Source organism: Equus caballus, chromosome 23 (assembly GCF_041296265.1).
Source record: "Equus caballus isolate H_3958 breed thoroughbred chromosome 23, TB-T2T, whole genome shotgun sequence".
Taxonomy (NCBI): domain Eukaryota; kingdom Metazoa; phylum Chordata; class Mammalia; order Perissodactyla; family Equidae; genus Equus; species Equus caballus.
This window is the reverse complement of record NC_091706.1, coordinates 68,761,478-68,774,845: the sequence shown is the minus strand read 5'-3', so window position 1 is coordinate 68,774,845 and position 13,368 is coordinate 68,761,478. Positions and strand designations below refer to the sequence as shown.

The 13,368-nt window shown below is 39.5% G+C and overlaps 1 protein-coding gene across 2 annotated transcripts in view; it reads right to left on the bottom strand.

The window, feature by feature from the left end:
- The window catches only part of ZNF484 (zinc finger protein 484), a 30,385-nt gene extending 17,607 nt beyond the window's left edge, over positions 1-12,778 (bottom strand). Inside the window, exons 1-2 of one of the 2 annotated variants that reach the window (XM_014735542.3) lie at positions 12,246-12,770; positions 5,197-5,241 (exon numbers count right to left, since the gene is read on the bottom strand). In XM_014735542.3, coding sequence (XP_014591028.2) covers positions 5,197-5,211 — 15 coding nt within the window. In that variant the 5' untranslated portion in view covers positions 5,212-5,241; positions 12,246-12,770. Of the gene's footprint in view, positions 1-5,196; positions 5,242-12,245 lie in introns of both variants that reach the window. The other variant, XM_070248187.1, reaches the window with a different exon arrangement.
- Between the last annotated feature and the right edge of the window lie 590 nt (positions 12,779-13,368).

Below are 13,368 nucleotides of genomic sequence, written 5' to 3'. Positions count from 1 at the left end.
GTATTCACCAATTCTGTTTGTGGGTAAAAGGTGAGAATCCAGCTTTGAACCAGCAGAAGGCTGCAGCTGGGTGACAGAGAAACAAGGGGAACTCAAACACACAGCAAGTTTTCCCCTCACGACATCTGCAGAATTCTAGGGCTGTGTGGGCAGAAGACTAAAAACTTACACAGATAGCCTCTGAAAAGCAAAGCAAAATTTTAGTAGTCTGGTAAGAAAACAGAGTTGGGCATAAAGCAGGAGGACTATCCACAGAGGACAAACTGGGCTCTCAGCAGAAAATCCTGGATGGACAGGGTGAACCAGAGGCAGACTGAGTCTTATTAGGGCCTCAACGTAGCCCTGAGTCAACTCAACAGTGCCTGAATGGATAAAGGTGTTCATCCTCCACTCTATCTGCTAAGAAATGGAAAGATGAATCCTCTGTTGGGAAAGATATCATCATCCAGATCCTCTACAATGCTTTACACTCCGTTTGACACAATAAAAAAAAAATTATATGCACACCAAAAGACAGGGCCAAATATCCAAAACTAGAGAAAAAATATATTCAATAGAAACAGTCCTACAGGGAACTGGAGTTAGATAAAAGAAGGACAATTTCATTAAACAAGTGGAATTTATACTAAAGAATCAAATGAAAATTCAAAAATTGAAAAATTCACTATCTAAAATTAAGAACTGAGATAGGGTTAACAGCAGAATATGGAATTACTGAAATGGAAGACAAGCAAATGGAAAATATCCAAACTGAAGCACAGAGATTTTTTTTAATGAAAATAAACACAAGAGTATGGGACGTGTCACATGTATGACACAGTGAAAAGGAGTAACATACTGGAGTCTGAGAAGATAAAAGGGAGAATATGGGGCAGAAACAATATTTGAAGAGGTAATGGTAAATGACACCAACCCAAACATTCAAGAAGCTCCTCAAATCCTACTTTAAAAAACTGTAAATACTGACTATGCAAAACAGTAATATCTTGTGAAGTTTAAAACATACGTAGAATTTAAATGGATAAAAATAATAATGTAAAAGTAAGAGGCAGTAAATGGAATTAAGGTGTTTTAGTATCCTAGAATTAGTGAGAAGAGGTAAAATAATACTGAGTTAAAGATGGATATTGTAATATCTGGGTAACAATAAAAGAATATATAATGGACAAGTTAACAAAGGAAAAAATAAAATTTTCAGTAATCTAAAAGAAGGTCAGGAAAGGAATGGAAAAATAATATTAAACAGACAGTTCAAATATAAAACTAATAGTAAGGTGGTATATATAAATTCAAATATATCAGTAATTACATTAAATGTAAATAGACTAAATATTCAAGTTAAAAGCAAAGATTCAGACTTCCAGTACTAAAAAAAAATACAGTAAGTGCATTTCACGCTATTCCTCCTGCTAATTACCTAAAAACCTAGAAAAATACATAAAGCATCCATCCACACCCTTTGCTTTCTCTCAAGAGCACACTTTTCTGACAGTGAAACTAATTTTAGCATCTTTTGGTATCTTGATAGCCTAAAATTTCCCAAATCTTCAAGTCTAGTTCCTTTTTGCTCAACAGTTCTTCTCTCCATCTATGTCTTAACTCTCACATTTTACTACATGCAGGAAGAAGAAACCAGGCTGCATATTCAAGCCGCTGCTCAGAAATCTCCTTAGAGAAAAATCCAAGTTCATCATTGACAAGTCTGCTTTCCACATAACCACGGGAAGAAATTCAGCTAAGCTTTCTGCCACTGTGTGACAGGGATGCCCTCTTCAGTAACACGTTCCCCACTTCCTTCTGAGTCTTTACCAGTTGTACCTTTAACATCCATATTTCTATCAATAGTCTGTTTGCAATAATTTAGGTATTCTCTAAAACAATGCAGAGCTTTTTCTACTACGCTCCTCAGACTTCCTTCTGAGTCCTCTAGCAGAGTGGTTAACATCCATATTTCTACTACCAGGCTCAAGGAAATCAAGGCTCTTGCTATCATGTGCTTCAAAATTCTTAGTTTCTACCCATTACCAAATTCCAAAGCTACTTCCACATTTCTAGGTATTTGTTATATCAGCACCCCACTTCTGGGTATCAAAGTCTATAAGTTTCCTATTACTGCTGTAACAAATTACCACAAACTTAAAATAACACAAATTTATTATCTTACAGTTCTGGAAGTCAGAAGTTCAAAATGGGTCTTACTGGGCTAAAATCGAGGTGTGGGCAGGGCTGCATTCCTTCCAGAGGCTCTGTAGGAGAATCTACGTCCCTGCCTTATCCAGCATCTGGAGGCTCATGGCCCCTTCCTCTATCTTCAAAGCCAACAGGGTAGCAGCTTCAAATCTGTCCCTGTTTCTGACTCTGCTGCTTCTGTCTTTCATTTATAAGGACCCTTGTGATCACACTGAGCTCACTCAGGTAATCCAGGATCATCTCCCCATCTCAAGATCCTTAACTCAATCCTACCTGCAAGTCCCCTTTGTCATGTGAGGTGACAGACTCACAGGTTCCAGGCATTAGGACATGGACATCTTTGTGAGCCATTATTTTGCCTACAACATCCAGTAACAGAAAACGCGATGGTTGAAGTAAAAAAGAATGACTTCAAAATTCTGAGTAAAAATGATTTACAATCTAGAATTATACACCCAACCAAGCTATGAAGTTACTGAGGGTAAAATAAAGACATTTCAAGATGTGCAAGGTCTCAAAAAATCTGCTTCCCACACACTTTTTCTAGAGATCTACTGGATGATATGCTCTAAAAATGAAAAGCATAAATTAAGAAAGAGACAGAAAACAAGAGATCTAACACTTGAGAGACATGAAAGGAATTCCTAGTACCATGCCAAGGGGAATTCCCAAGTCAATAAATAGAGAGTATCAAATAGAGAGAAACCAAGCCGAGTGAAGACTATAAGAAGTTTCTTTAGAGCTGAAATGAATAGCCTACTTTCTGGAGCCAAACTTCCTGGGTTTCACTCCTGGCTTCACCATTTACTGGCAGCGTGATCTTGGGCAAGTCACCTAAGCTCTCTGTGGATCTGTTTCCTCCTTTGTGAAATGCAGATAATGATTATAGATACCTCACAGAGGCTGTAATTAAATTAGTTAACAGAGAGAGAGAGCTTATGGTGCCTGGCATACAGTAAGCATTATATTAATGTTTGTGGTTACGGGCCTATTATCATCTAACATATTTTGACATACTGAGAAGACATTTATACACCTGGGAAGAATGTGGAGTTGAATTAGTGATATGTATACAGAAAATGAAACAAGTGATTAAACCAGTTATTAATTCCAGGTAAAACAAGAAGTAGTGCACAAAAGGTAAACGGTTCAGCTGTAAATATAATTAAAATAATCATCATAATAAACACACTCTATTGATTTACCCAAAATTATGATATACCTATACTAGAAGGAGGGGACATAAGAAATGCGCATGTGAGTGTTGAGGACCTAAGCGTCTGAAAGAGACTTAAATCTTTATTTTCCATTGTGGTAAGTCAGTAGATAATACCTAAAATTGAAAGCCAAGAGGCACCCATATAAACGTGTTATTCAGACATATGAAAATAAATACAAAAAGAATCAGTTCAACTGAGCTCAGGGAGATAAGTTTTGATAAGTTGGAATTTGAGGGGAAGGGAGTAGATGACAGCTGTTTTTTCCTATGAAGCCTCAAAGAACTATATAAGTAAATACAAGTTTAACTTCCATGATACTAAAACTAAATACTTACTTTTAAAAGTTAAAATGCAAAGAACAAAGAGGTAAACATAATTGAAATATATATATATATATATATATAAGACTACACTTAATATATAAATAAGTCGTCCTTAAAAAAGCAATACGGTGACTTCCAATTCTGGGAAGATGGAGTAGATGCACTTGTCCCTATTCGTCTCACTCAGAACATCCACAAACCATAGACGTTATCCATAAAATAAACATAAGAAGACTCTGAAGTCACAGGAGAAAAAGGCAAACTGGCCAGGGACCCCAGAAACCAAGGAATTCCACAGCATGAGTTCCCTGAACTCTGCTGCCTCATTCGGCTCTGAACAAGGAGCTGGAAAAGACTGCAACCCAGAAACACCAATAAGTGCACACAGAAAAATGCACAGAGAGGGCTGCTCTCTCTAGCTAAAAGACCAGGAAAGGGGCAACCTAGAAAGAGAGAAAACTTTTAGAGAAAACATACTTCAGCCAAACACAACAGATTGAACAAACAGAAACCTTTGGGCCTGCTCCCAGGCCCATGAGAAAAGACCCCAGGGATAGCCTAGACTCTCACACTTGCCTGGCTGAAGAGAGGTGCCCCTTCACTCTCCAGAGGGGTGATGTGGGAAAAAGCCAAGTGGAGAGTTGGGGCTTTCATCCGTACATAGTAATAATGAAAGAAAAAATAGATAAATATCTCTCACAAATATGATACAAAAATCCTTAAGAAAATATTAACAAATACAAATATGTAAAAAGAAATATATGTATGCCATGACCAAGTGGGGTTTTTTCAGGGGTTGCAAGGCTGGCTCAATATCTGAAAATCTGAAAATCTACCATAGCAACAGGCTAAAGAAGCAAAATAACACAACCATGTCGACTGACACAGAAAAAGCATCTGACAAAATTCAACACCCATTCCTAATAAAGCCTCAAAACTGTGCTTCACAGGGTGGTCCTTGGACGGGCAGCATTGACATCCATGAGAACCCAGCCCTACTAAATCAGATTCTGAAGTCACGTACAAGTGTGAGAAGCACTGCTTTCTAAGACAACAACAGAAAACCTGTTAGTGCACTTCAACAGGGCTGTTGCTGAAGACACTGTCCTGTCTCCATCCCTCTGAAGATCTACCAAAGATTTTCTCAAACATCAGGAACCAAGAAATTATAGATCAAATAAGTTATCTGTCAACAATATAAACCATGGATCTCATTTCCATGCCTTTCAGGAAGATCAGAGACAATTCTACAGTTCAAAGTTCATAACTTTGTGAAACCACACAACTCACATATCTCTATTTTCCAAGTTTGACTTGGAATTGATAGTCTCTTCCTTATTTTCTCTGATCTTGGTTTTTATTTATTCTTACTTGTCCATCTTACTACATGGGTAATTAAATCCTTCCTAAAATCCACTAGAAAATAAAGAAACAAATAAATATATAAACAAATAAGTACTCACCAGGGACTTGGTCATTTCTGGCTCTTCTGGGAAGGGGGCAGTGAACTGACAAAACAGAGGGACAGAGAGACAGATGAGAGAAGGAAGTGTGCCACTGTCAACATGGACACACACATCAGTTAGTGTCCATGCACCTGACTCAAAAGCTTACTTCTAGAACTGCATCACAAAAAATCACCCTGCACTGCACAAAGACTTAAATGCAGGAGTTTCACCACAGAATAGTGAATAACAAAAATAGGGCTAAACCATCTTGATACCCAGTAACTGTGGACTGCTTAAATACTTTATAGGACATCCAAGGGACATAATATTATGTAAAGTTAAACTACTGTAGAAAAATATGTTAAAATGCCAAGTAAAAATAAAAAGATGTACCAAGCAGAATGATTCCATTTTCATTGAATAATATGTGTGTATGTACACATGTACACATACACGCATATACACATATGCAAATGCATTCACGCACATACACGGAGAAAATTATCTGGAAGGAAATATACTAACATGTTAGTAGATATAATATTTGGGTGATGGTAAAATTTTGATGTTTGTATTCACATTTGTTAGTAAAAAACAAAGTAACCACTTTTAAAGAATATAATGATGTTGCTCTGAGTTTCTGTGACCAGCCCATCCCAAGTAGTGAGAATATTCACAGGAAAGACCAAAAAGGGAGCTTTCTAGCTTTTTCACTGTTCTCCTTTGCTTAGAGTTCTTAAAATGAAACTTTCAGTGGAAATTTTGTTTTGGCTACAATGTAGTAAGTGTGTTTGGTTCTAGCTAATAACAAACTGTAAGACCTGAGCCAAGTCTCTTACTGACGAGGCCATTGTTTTCCAATTTTCTAATGAGTTTTCGAACAGAAAGAGTTGAATGATTAGTACAAGAAACACACATATAGCCTCCACCTAATTTCAACAATTAGTATTTTGCCATATTTGCCTAATCTTGCTATACACACACAATCACATGTAAACTCATACATATATTATACATATACACTTTTTTTGCTGAACCATTTGGAAGTTGCAGATGTCATGACACTTCATGCCTAAATACATCACAAAAATCTCCTAAAAGATCATTATCATGCCTGAGAAAATTAATAGTAAATTCTATCATTTAGAGTAAATTTCTATCATTTAGAGAATTAATAGTAATTCTATCATTTCAATATTCAGCTCATATTCAAAATTCCCCAATTATCTCAGAAACACTTTTTCTTGCTGTTTGGTTCAGAAGCAGGTTCCAATCAAGGCTACACATTGGCCATTGTATCCCTTTTACCCTAGACCTGTCCTCCCCAACATTTTTTCATGAAGGACTTTTAAAATTTACTTTTGTTTTGAACTTTCATATTAGAAACATTCCTATTAAATACACTTTTCTAATACAAACAACATTTTTGGTTACTTCTTTGTTAATTTTTTTATTGTGGTATAACTTATACAAAGTACATAAATATTATAGCATTTCTTCCTATTTTCCACATCTGTGCATTTGCCATCCAGATCAAGACAGTAAACATTTCTAGGACCTTTGGAAAGTGTTAGGGCATCAAATCATTATTTTTGAAACTTGCAAAAAAAAGTCAAGCATTTCTGAGGCCTCTCCTACATAGCTATACCTTAGGGTAACCAGACACTTCATAAAGGAGTTTCCTTTTCTCTTTACATAATTATTCCATCTAATAAGTGAAGGAATGGTAGAAATGGAAATGTCCATTTTGCACCCTTAACAAAATAGTGGATCTAGGAAACAATCATCAATGGCTGCTCCATCAAAGAAAGCGACAACCAGACAGTATGTGCCTCCTGATGAAGTATACAATACCACCTGGGAAGTAGTCTTGCCCCCAAAAGCAAAAAAGGAACTTGAATCTGATCAAGTCTTGAAATCTACCTACCAATCTAACCCACCTAAAATGGTATTTCAAAATGTACTGTAATTTTTTTAGGTGTATAATAGCACAGTGGCTTTTTTTTTTTTTTTTTTTGGTTAGGAAGATTGGCCCTGAGCTAACATCCATGTCTGTCTTCCTCTACTTTATAATGTAGGATGCCACCACAGCATGGCTTGATGAGCAGTGCTAGGTCCACACCCAGGATCTGAACCCACAAACCCTGGGCCACTGAAGCGAAGCATACGAGCTTAACCACTACACGACTGGGCTGGCCCTGCACTGTGGCTATTTTTATTACAAACACTTACTTTTACATTTATATAATGAAATATTTATGGATGAAATGACACAATGCTTGAAATTTTCTTCAAAATAAACCATCAGATGAGAAAAAATGTGGGAGAAGGGAAAGTACAGATGACAAACAAACTGGGGATGAGTGATAATTGTGGAAGTTGACTAAGGGGTATATGAGGATTCATTATACTATTTGCTCTACTTTTGTATTTTTGAAATTTTCATAGTTAAAAGTTTAAAAAGTTGTTTTTTAGGTAATCAGAGAAATCTGACTATAGATTGAGTATCAGATGATATTAGGGAGTTACTGTAACTTTTATTAGGTGGGTAATGCCATGGTGGCTATGTAAAAAAAAACATTGTCCACATCCGTTGTACTTGCACACTGAGTATCTGTGGGTGAAATGATATGGTATTCAAGATGTGTTTTAGAATATTCTCTCCCAAACAAAGTAAGTGGGAAGGAATAGGTGAAATTTTCTATAATAAAAACTTGAAAATAAAATCTCTCCCACTATAGGAAACAGTCTCGGGGTACACTGTTCACCTTGTGCTTTGTTAAAAGGGTGAGGCAGGTCCAGCTCCCAGAAAATTCCTGCTTCTGGGACTCACTCTCCCCATCACAGGAGCTGTCACATTCCTGCAGAGCCAGAATATGAGCTGGGTCTGGGCCCAAGGGACAAGCTCTCCTTGGCTGGTGTGTGCACAACAGTCCTCACCTCTGTATATCTTAGAACTCCAATCTTCCCAGGACCCCTAAGCTGAGAGAAGATGCAAAGATTGCCAGCAATACTGGGCCAAGGTGGGCTGGAGTCTGAAAAGAGATCCTGAAGGGCTCAACTAGGTGGAGTGATCTCAGGGCTCTGTGGAAACAAAGGGATCCTGCAGAGAGAGCACCACAGTGACAGCCACTCAGCCATCCTCCCAAGAGTGCACAGAACAGTACGGAACAGGGTGGCACGGGGCAGATACAAGGAGTGAGCCAAGTCGATGTACACTTGAACCCCAACTCTTCCACCTTCAGTCTCAGTTTCCTCATCTTTACACTTTTTAGATAAACAAATCTATTTTATAAAACTTGAAAAGCACTCAGCCCATGTGTGACACATAAGCACTCATTAAATATTAGCTATCGCTATTATTACAAAACCAGTAATCCACAGAGAATGCAATTACTGTATCAAATATCACCTGACTTCACAGGCCCTTCAAGTCAGCAACAACTCGGGCACCTAATTCCTCACTCCACTCCTCAATCTGCTACAACTGGCAACTGCTACACACTGACCTCCCCCCAAGAGCCATTACTCATGCCTCAGAATCACTGGTTTCCACGTGCTGCTGCCCACAGGCCCCAAGTCACTCATTCTACAGTCCCTGGAGACAAAGCCTCCAATACCTCTGCTCTGACAGTCCTGGTTCTCCACTAATCAAGCCCATGCCCTGCCAAGGAAAAACTTCTCTTGCCTGTTTCCTCTACTCTCAACACTTCTGGTTACCAAACGTGTGCTGTGTGCTGGGGGGAAGGGAGAAAGGGTCCCCACAACAAGTAATTCTGCAACACCAGCTGGGTGTCCTACAGTTTTACTCAATTCTGACCCAACTATTGGACTTAGCATCAGATCACACAGGTTAAGGGCTTAGTCCCACAAAACTGCTCCATCCCATCTTCTGATGCTAATCACAAGTCCAGGTTGTTACTTATGCTTCTGACCAACCAGTCACAAATAAGAGGATCACAGGACCTTGTTCGCCGGCTCCATTAATCTGCTAGAGCAGCTCTCAGAACTCAGGAAAACATTTTACTTATTATTATTAGATTACCAATGTGTTATAAAAGAATACAAATTAGGAACAGCTAGATGAGAGAGATGCATAGGGCAAGGTATTTGAGAAGGGATGGACCACTCTCCCAGCAGCTCCATGTGCTCAATCCAGAGGCTCTCCAAATTCCATCCTTTTGGGGTTTTATGGAGGCTTCATTACATACGGATGATTGATTAAATAATTGGCCATTGGTGATTGATTCAACCTCCAGCCAGGGGGTGGGTTTCAAGTTCCAACCCTCTAATCATTTGGTTGGTTGCCCTGGCAACCAGCCCCGATCCAGTGGTTACCTAAGGGCTTTCCAATAATCACTTCATTAACATAAACTCAGGTCTGGTTGAAAGGAACTTATTATGAAAAGCGAAAAACACCTATTTCACTTTTATCCGTCGGGAGCTATCTCAGGAACCAGGAACAAAAGATGCCCTTATAGCTCTTCTCACTTAAGAAATTACAAAGGTTTTAGGAACTATGTGCTGGGAACCATGGACAAAGACCAAAATATATATTTCTCATTATATCACAATATCGCATACCTCCATTACTGGCCTCCACACCTTTACCACTACCCACAGTGCATCTCCATCAGTAATCGCAAGAGCCCCAATCCCAAACACACCTGTACCTGCAACGGGCCCTGAGAAAGCACTCACACACAACTCCATCACTCACACCCCTAGGCCTGCACCATTAGCCCTTCCCACAAAGTTACACACACACACACACACACACACACACACACACACACACGGAGGAAGGAACCCAATGAACAAATCTAGGGATATTCTTGAATTGTAAACATAAATTTAAAAATCTAAAACACTTGTAAATCCAAAGCATGTGTGAAAGAACACATTATTTACTGAGAAAGTTAAGAAACAAGATGCCTCATCTGCTCAATGAAAGCTGAATGGTATCAGAAATAGCATCTAAAAGACCACTTCTCTGTTAGGGCCAGAGAAAGACATTTTCAGAAATAAAAGCACTTACAAAGTATCTCTATCTTTATCTGTGGAAAATATCTAAAACAGTATTCCAAATAAATGTAAAATGAATCACATGATAAATCTCAAATAGAAAAATACTGTTCGGGAATAATTTTTGCAAGAGATATATAAATATAAAAAGGGACAACGATGATGTGATATGGAGGCCATTAAAGGGAAAATTAATAATGTCCTATGACAAAACATTTCTAAATATCTCAGGAAAAAACAGAGGTTATATTGGATATAGAATGGAAATAACGAACAGAAATTTCATCAATCCAATGAAACCACGAAAAAGAAAAAGCAGAAAATAATGAACTAAAATAAATAGTAAACACTAAAATGGAAGACATAAGTCAGATAAATCATTATTCCACTAAATTGAAGAGGGAAAATTATCCTATTGACAAACACAGACTATAGGTTGGATTTGAAAAAACCAAAATGTATCTATTATTTACTAGTAGTTAACCTAAACAATGAGACAAACAGGAATATAAAATAAAGCCCTGGGCAAAGATACATCATCCAAAAGCAAAAAAAGTGAAAGCGGGGATCGCAATATAAACATCAAAGTGAAATCAAGGTTAAAAGTGCATTTTTGTTGAAAAGAGGAATCCTTTAATAATAGCACCAATAAATGAAAAAATTATGCAAAATGCATTAATCCTTAGGTGTATGTATGCCTCTGCCCCAAACACACAAATCAACCTAGCAAAAAAGCACATAGAACTACAAAGAGAACTGTCAGTGACAGATTATTATTATATCTCTTTCAGAATATGATGAATCAAGTAGAGTACAAGTAGGAAAGAGAAAGAAGACTTGAAAAATACAAGCAGCCTACATTAATATACATAAAGACAACTTTGAACCATACAAACAGAAAATATACTTTCTCTTATATCCATTGAACAAAGTTCACTGTGCAACTTGGCTTCAAAGAAACTCTTGATAAATTTTTAAAAGTTGAGACTTTGCAAGCCACATTTTATGAAAATACAATAAAATTAAAATTAAACAATTAGAACATATCTTAATAGTGGGAAAATGAGGAAATTCTCCTACATAACTCAGGATCAAAGTGGAACATCAAGTTGAAATTTATATATTTCATAGATAAAGATGTATTTAGAGAAAACTTTATACCCCTAAATGTATCCAGTATAAAACTGGGAAAATAAGGGAAAGAATGACAATTTACATCAAAAGGAAACAGTATCAAGGACAGTATCTAAAAAGGAAAAGAGAAAATTAACATAAAAAGAGTAGGGAGTATAAACACAACCGGTACCTCAAAATGGTCAAAAAAAATAAACCTTAAGATGTCTGACAATAAAAAAGAGAAAGACGAATGACATAAACATTATATTAGGAATGACAAAGTAGCTACTAATCTGGATACAGAAGGAATCAAAATAAGCTAAATGGAAATATATGCAACCCTAAGGCATTGTATTTTTTAAATCTCTAGCAAAACAAATGATGATGATAAATCAGACATAGAAACAAACCAGTAAGCATAAAAGAGAGACGAAATCAATAAAGATACAGCATCACCCACCCCTCAAATCCATCATTACAGACCCCACAGCTATCCTCCCCGACGGACCCCACAGACCCCACATCTCTTTCCATGGATCCACCATCAAGAACCCACACACCCCATTATCTCCTTCCGGAGATCCACCACCAAGACCCCACGGGCCCACCTCTCCATCCTCCGATCCACCATCAAAGACCACACGAACCCCATCTTTCCGTCCGCGGATCCACTATCAAGACCCCACAGACTCCATATCTCTTTCCACGGATCCACCATCAAGACGCCACAGACCCATGTCTCCGCCCTCCGATCCACCACCAAGACCCCACCGACCCCACCTCTCTGCCCGCGGATCCACCATCAAGACCACATCGACCCCATCGTTGCATCCATGACCGCCCCCGTCACTGACCCGACGGCTCGTCACGCACCTCAGAGACGCTTCTTCACTCAGCCCGGACGCGCCCATGGCCGCACTCACCTGCCGCTCACCCGCGCTCCCTGACAGCGGTGACTACGGTCACAGAACCGAAACGACCCACTTCCTCTTTCTCGATCCCTCCGGTGGCCGCGGACCCCGGCCGGCGCCGCCTGGGTTGCGCATGCTCAGCAGCGGCCTCAGGCCGGAGGTCGCGCGCTCAGCACCGAGCTCCGCCGAACCTCGCCCGGCCCCGCCCCGCCCCGGAGGCCGTCACTGGCGCCAACATGGCGGCGCCCTGCGGGCCCTCGGCCTGCGCGCGGCCATGTTGAGGTGACGTGGGGGCCGTTCGCTGAGTTGTCGGGAAGACAAGCGGCGGGAAGACGTGCTCCCTGGGACTAAGCCCTGAACGACCCGGGCCGTTGTCCCGCCCGCTCACAGGCCTCTCCCGGCTCCCGCGAACCCGGACGGCGAGGGCGGCTACTCCCCTCAGGACCCGCTCTGTTCGCGCGCCCGCGCGCGTTTTCCAAGATCCGCCTGAACCCGGGGCTACATCGCATCTCATCCAAGTTCACAGAACTGAGAATCACACGCGTAGGGGCTCTAGACGCTTAGAACCAAACCAGAAGTCGGTAGCAGAGAGACAGCGGGAAGTTAACGCCCGGAGTTAAACAACGCAGGTCTAAGTAATCCACGCGTCAAAGAAGTCTCAGGGGAATTTTAAAAACACATTTAAGTGAGTGAAAATGAAAACACAGCGTATCAAAATTTGTAAGTTGCAGCTAAAACAGTGGTAAGAGGAGGTTTTATACCACTAAAGGTTTACATTAGAAAAGAAGAAAATTCTCAAATAACCTAAGCTCCCACCTCAATAAACTAGAAAAGAAGGAAAAACCCAAAGCAAGAAGAAGGAAATGGTAAAGAGCAGAAAACAATGAAATTGAAAAAGAAAAACAATGGTGGAAAGAAAAAAGCTGGAATGAGTGTCTCCAAAGAGATAACTGCACCCCCATGTTCACAATGGCTAAAACATGGTGACAAATAGAAATGGCAAGCAATAGGATATTGGAGTATATGAGGAAGCCATTTGGTGTAAACCTAATTCAGCCTGACCTTCTTTTTCCAAAAAGGCCTGACTGTGGCCGTTGAGCATGCATTGTATATCTGCTTTAGACATTTCCTATGG